At 41.3% G+C, this 6,775-nt stretch overlaps 1 protein-coding gene across 1 annotated transcript in view; it reads right to left on the minus strand.

Moving 5' to 3' along the window:
- gabrb2a (gamma-aminobutyric acid type A receptor subunit beta2a) overlaps positions 1–6,775 on the minus strand; it is a 42,633-nt gene that overhangs the window by 1,911 nt on the left and 33,947 nt on the right. Inside the window, exons 6-10 of the mRNA XM_032528499.1 lie at positions 4,754–4,891; positions 4,353–4,505; positions 1,833–2,077; positions 1,232–1,372; positions 1–151 (exon numbers count right to left, since the gene is read on the minus strand). The exon at positions 1–151 is cut by the window's left edge and continues 1,911 nt beyond it. Coding sequence (XP_032384390.1) covers positions 1–151; positions 1,232–1,372; positions 1,833–2,077; positions 4,353–4,505; positions 4,754–4,891 — 828 coding nt within the window. The remainder of the gene's footprint in view (positions 152–1,231; positions 1,373–1,832; positions 2,078–4,352; positions 4,506–4,753; positions 4,892–6,775) is intronic.

Consider the following 6,775-nt stretch of genomic DNA (forward strand, 5'->3'; position numbering starts at 1 on the left):
CCCTGCGGTACTGCAGCGTCGAGCTATCATAGGCCAGCATGGTGTTACGGGGGTCTCCGGGTGCTCCCAGACCCCGGGAGAGATCACCGCCACCACCCATCTCATTCTTCATCTCCAGGGTGCTAAACAGGATGTTGTCATCAGGAGTCATCTGTGTCAGGGTGTAAAAACAGGCGGAGCCATGAGAAGTTACTGCCATGGGGAAATGTAAACGTGTTTTTAACTTCAGTCTGTCAAAATTATTTTTATAATAATCATTAAGTCATTCACTGTGTAAAAAATACTGATGAGGTGCTAGAATGGGTAATGCAAATGAGTCAAAATTGTGTTACTTACAGTGAAGATATTTTTTAAGCACTTTCAATTATTATTATTGATCATCTGTCAATCAATATCTGAGTGCTAACACGACCACAAGACTATGAGGAACATTCCTGGGAAGAGCACAATGCACTCCACAAACTAATTCTCATGGAGAAATCTTCATTGTCATCTCAGAATTTCAACCAGTGTGGTTAAAATTCTGCCGATTCACAAGACAAACAAAAAAGAGAAAGCAAAGGAAAATGTGACAGGTTGAGAGAAATAGTAAGGACTTTGCAAAGATGGAGGAGAGGCTAAAAAGGTTCGGGGGCAGGTCAGGAAAGACGTTTGGGGGAAGTGAATTCAGATCAACATTTCTTCATCCATAGCCTGACTCCTGAGGAAAAAACGTCCCTACAATCCAATACTGTCCCGCTGTAAATGGAGCTTTTTGTATTTTGTTGTTTATGTTTAACTCACTTTGAAAGCAAAGCCACTTAGTTGGCACTATTTATCAAACTGCAACTGATCTCTTTCTCTTATATGATGTTCCATTTTTTTCAATTGCTTCACGTAGAGCTATCAATTGCCTTTAAAATTGTACATTATTTGTATCTGAATTATGTTATCTCAAGAGAAGCTACTGATGTTTTCTTCTCTCTTGCCATATTTGTCATTTCCCATCAATTTAGATGTACAGCCCAAGTTAAGATTAAATTAATGCCTGCAGAAATCAAACTGCTGTCAGGAAAATGCATGAAGAGCAAACCAAGAGAGGGAAAAAACACAATGGTGGGAGTGATGATCAAAGTTGCCTTAAAAATCTATAGAAATCAAAGAAATGCACAACAACTACAGCATTTTCCTCTGATCTGGATTGATTCAGATTGATGACATTGTTAGTTTTGACTTTCAAAACCTCCAGTACCTTATTTCTTTGCTCGCCTAGTCCTAATGCGGCATCGTCCACAAAGATGGGATCCCACATCGAGTCATACGCGTCAATTTCCCTCTGTTTCATTCTGGCATACAGAGCATCATCTCTCTGAACTACATTTCCCACCAGCCACTGCAATCATACAAAATCAGCACTGTTACTTAGGGGAAATCGTAGCTTGCCACACTCAGAAGGAAAGGGTGTTTTATTTTTTATGTTGCTGTTGTTTCTGCTAACTTTAGCAGCTGAATTGAATATAAATAGAAGGCTTTGGCGCCACAGCCAGAGTTTTTTTTCAAGGTGCTTTGCCCTTTGAGAGACACAGAAATATGGAGATAAAGTATAAGCCAATCATTGCTTCTGCATTCACTCTTATAGATGCTAGTATGAGTAATAAACTTGATACACAAGGCTAAACCAGTGAGAAACGGAGAGCTAAAGCAGGAGTAAAGAGTGCTGGTAAAGGACATCAAGCATTGATCACAGCATCACATTTACCTTGAGAGGTGAAGTCAGTTGCTCCCACAGAAACAAACACACACATTAGCCGACAGCACAGATACCTCTGGAGGAGGTTTGCCTGCACATGTACCTTGTTGGGGTCGGGTCTCAGCTTCTCATTATTGGCCGTGGCTGCTTTCTCAGCCGCCTTCTTCTGTCGCTGAGGGCCCTGGCCGAAGAAGATGTAGTTGACAAAGGCGTACTCCAGCAGGGCCAGGAAGACAAACACAAAGCAGCCCATCAGGTACATGTCAATAGCCTTCACGTAGGGGATCTTTGGGAGCGTCTCTCGCAAGTGGGTGTTGATGGTGGTCATGGTCAGCACCGTAGTGATCCCTGGATACCACAGGTCACACGTTTAGAAACAAAGTGAAGTCTTTAGACGCTGTAAGACATTTTTTACCATCATCTGTACAGTAAAATATATACATGGTTGTTAATTTGACTAATGGTTATGTTACATTTTCAGCCATGCAAGCTGCATGGCTCAAGGAATGGAACTGTCCATCGGTCGGTCCAACACTTTAATCCGGACTGAAATATCTTTACTCAACTACTGGATGGATTAAGATGACATTTTGTACAAACATTCCTGGTCCCCAGAGGATCCTGAATTTGGTCATACTCTGACTTTCCCTATAGCACCACCAGCCGGTTGACATTGGCGGTTTTGTGTGTTGGTTTGATGGCCTTGAAATCGGCTGAATTTCCACTGCATGGCACAGCTCGACTTGCTTTTTGGTACCAGGTGCTTTTCTTGATTTCCTTTTCCATTTCAGACAGTACCCCCTTAATGTTTGCGGGATTCATAGCTGATCGTCATAGCACTGCCATGTGGAACAGCCTTGACATTATCTTCAATGCAACAGAAACACACACAACGGTAGCTTAGTTATTTAAAAATTGTGGGTTTGTGCAGATTTCCTCATATCTCCGACCAGTTAGTGGTCTGTAGTGTTTTAACTCCACCTTGTAGTATGGGCTGAGCTTGCTTGGAACTGCAACCAGGAGATACCAAGAAAAATACCAGTTACTATCCTCCTTCTGGAAAACCAAAAAGAGCAGTTCCAAGCGAGCAGAGTCAAGCCATGCCGTGCCATGCAATAGAAATGCGTCCTGTGCCCCTCAGGATGAATCATAATCACTTTGGTGATTTTTTTTAATCTAGTACTTTGTGTTTAGTATTTTGAAAATGTTAGCATGCTAACATGCTAAAATAAGTTGGGGAACATAAACATTATACTGGCTAAAGTCAGCCTGCATTATCCATGAAATGCAGATTGTGTCCAAAGCCTACATTTACTGCTCACTATTCAGTGAACCACTGGGTGTCCATTATAGAGGAAGTATGGAGTCAACAAGGCTGTCTTTTTCATTAGAATTTGCCAAACATTGAAATAACTGAGATCAGGTGCTCAGTTTCAAAGGACTTGTGAACATAAGTATTCATGTTTATCACATTATAGGCTACAGCATTTATTTATAGCAATCACACAGGCCTGAATTAATGTGAATCCATTTGAATATAAAGATCCCTCAAAACCTCCTGAGACTGAAACTGTGTGTGTGTGTGTGTGTGTGTGTGTGTGTGTGTGTGTGTGTGTGTGTGTGTGTGTGTGTGTGTGTGTGTGTGTGTGTGTGTGTGTGTGTGTGTGTGTGTGTGTGTATGTGTGCGTGTTTCATAAGGTTTATATCCAATCATATACTCAAATGGCCATGGAACAAACGCTATATAAAAGCACAGTGTAAACATCTGCTATTAGTCACAGAACAATTCACCTTTTTTTACATACCCACTCTGTGTTTGATACATTAGTCATCTGCATGCACAATCTGCATTTGGTCAGATTCACACGTATTATAAATAACCCAGGAGCCAGCAGTGTCACAGTAGCATGGAGCCTCATCTCTTACTGGCTGCGCTTGCTCACTGTACGTTCTCAGGACGCTGAGCAGAGGCAGATCTTTAAGTCACGTTACCCTCTGAATGCACTGTCTGGGGCTCCAACCCGCATGTGTCCCACTCCAGAAAACAAATGGTGTGTGACAAGAACCGCACACATAAAGCTCAAAGCCATTTCCTCTGCTGCTCTGACCTGTCAGACTCAAGTTTAGCACTAAAGGGAGCTTTCGTGTTAGTGTCAGTTTGATATTGGTGTAAAAACATAAAAATGTGTAAGGCAAATTTAAGCAAATGTTGCCACCTTTTGCTCGGCTGAAATTTAACCGTGATCTGGCTCTAATAAGCTGGGATCTCGGGCCAATGTGAGGCTCTGATAGACAGACAGGCAGAGAGAAAGACAGGACGCTTCAAGGTCGAGCTGCAGCGCATCTCGCTCTGCATGAGTCATGCATACAGTCATCTCTGAACAACAGACATTTAGCCAGGCAGCCTATCACACACTGCTATCACTCACATGCTTAGAGCTAATGAGAAAACAAGTAAACGCTGGGAAAATAAAGAGTCAAAACAGAGATCAGGCAGACGCAATTATGTATAGATCTGAAGCAAAGCTTAATGTATGTTAAATGGCTCTTTTTAGGCTCTGTTATCATTTAGCCTTGGGTTATTTCCCCGGGTCACTGTTCAGCCGTGGTGAGGCGTTCCTACCCAGGGCAACTCTGGCAGCTGAGGCGTCGTAGTTGATCCAGAAGGAGACCCAGGAAAGGATGGTAATCAGGATGGAAGGCATGTATGTCTGCAGGATGAAGTAACCAATGTTCCTCTTCAGTTTGAAGCTGAGGGACAGGCGGGGGTAGGAACCTGAAGGAGGCACAGGGAGAGAGGAAGTGAGATAGAAATAGACTTCCCTCAATGACACTTAATAAAAGCTATACTTTCCTTGACACCAGGGAGCCTGTCGTATCTGCCGTTTTTGCAGAATACTTTTCATTTATTGTAAATGTCCTTTTTCCTAATAACCTGTTTTCAGAGCAACTTAGCAGCCAGTGCACGTGCAAACCTGATGCTACAAAGTCAAAGAACTTAAGGCAAAGCTGATTGTTGTGTACCTGTAGAGAAGACCACGTTTTTAGAGATGAGTTTATAATCAACAATGGAGAACTGTGGCAGTTCTATTCTGTCGACCCCGGACACGGCGCCTTCTCCACCTCGCCAGTAAAACTCAATATCATCTGTGGTGTAGCCATCTGCAGAGGAGAAAAGATTATCATCACCCAGTTATGCTCTATAATACATCATAATGTAGTAAAGCAATGCCACTGTCAGTAGTTTTGTGTGTTTTAGCTCAAGACCTCCACAAGGGGTCACGCAGTACATTTGAGGGACACAAAATGTATTTATCGTGAATTAGGATAGTTTTATCCTAATTCACCTCTAAAAAATATATAAGAATTAGTGAATTGTTGTAGAAGAAATGTGTAAACTTTAAAGAGGTGTAACAAGTTGACTTTGCTTTGTTTTAAAGTGTTACACAACAAAAAGGTTAGAAATGATTGTTCTAAAGCCTACACACATTTAAAGATTGATTGGTTTACATTCATTTCAGCTCACAACACATGACTTGACACCTTGTTTTAGATGTGTGATCCATCCAGAAAAATCACTTGCTTGGCTGTCAGCCAACAAAATAAATCGTTCAATGCAGAAAAACAATACTTTTTCAACGTATTGTGTTTTAACCCTTACCAACAACATAGCTCACGAATACAATATTGTTCAACAAATTCATGTATGTTGGAGCGTCCTTGAACACAACAACTAGAAACAGTTATTAAAAAGGCCTCTCTCCTCCTTAAGTGCAATACAAAGATTCCCAAATGAATGTAGAAATATGATCATGTGATGATTATAATGGCTGTAAGACATTGGTTTTTAAAATATTTTTTATGCTTTGGAGAATGATCCTTAAGAAAAACTTTAAAAACTGAAAAGTGATCACTTAAAAGTAAAAAACTTTAGGAGAGAAAGCTACATAACAGCAGAGATTTGGAGATTGATATGTTTGTTGCACATGGATGCAAGCTCTTGCAGTTGCAGTTGAGGGACTCCAGTGTTGCAGACCGTCCCTGACAGTGACGTAGGCAAACAGGGAGCAGCACTATTCCCCCTCACATCGCTCTGAGTTCTACTTTGTCTGCCACACGCTCAAAATAGAGGCAGTGACCTATTCCGATGTGATGAAAAATTAAACTGTGAGTCTTTGATTTTTTAAAAATTTACACACAATTCTTTGTTGCTGTGGCACTGACATTCAAGGTGAAGTTAGTCATGGTGGCTTGTTATTGGTTGGACAGGCAGCTAACTTCACCCAGAAGCCTTTTTCGTGGCAGACATTTTGAAAAGTAGGCTATGCACAGGTGACCCACAATATTATCAACAATGGCTGCATTCTACATGATCCTAATACAAGACTGAACAGCCATTATTGATCTCACTATTTACACCTGTGTAATTCCTAAAGAGACATGTAAAATGTTGGCTGTGAAAAAGTTATTTTCACATTCACATTATTCCACAGTTCCAACAAATCCCATGAAAAAAATCTTCTTTACAAATTCTGACTTACTTATAATGTCTGTGGCACTTTCCTATTAAAGATGTAATGCTGAAATACATGTCAAAAATACATAGTGTTAATTTTTTTTTGTAAAGTTAAATGATTTCCTAAAACAACTACGTACTGTAGCCTTTAGCAAATGTAACTCTGTAACAGGAGTAAATTCTATATTTGGGCTATTTTCAGCTGTGGATTAATCCACATTTGGTTTTCTAGTGAGTATTTACAGCAGCAGAACGGTTGTATGTGGGATTGACTCAAAGTAAGTGTGAATTCACAATAGCCGTGGCCATGTATTTACATGCATCCACGCATTCATGCATTTAACACAACCCCCCCCAGACACTCACACACATACACACACACAACCTCACTAGCACTTGACCATTCATCCATCCGTCCATCTTCATCCGCTTATCCGGTATCGCGTCGCCGGGGCAGCAGCTCCAGCAGGGGACCCCAAACTTCTCTTTCCCGAGCTACATCAACCAGCTCCGACTGGGGGATCCCGAGG

The sequence above is a fragment of the Etheostoma spectabile genome, chromosome 10 (genome assembly GCF_008692095.1).
Source record: "Etheostoma spectabile isolate EspeVRDwgs_2016 chromosome 10, UIUC_Espe_1.0, whole genome shotgun sequence".
NCBI lineage: Eukaryota > Metazoa > Chordata > Actinopteri > Perciformes > Percidae > Etheostoma > Etheostoma spectabile.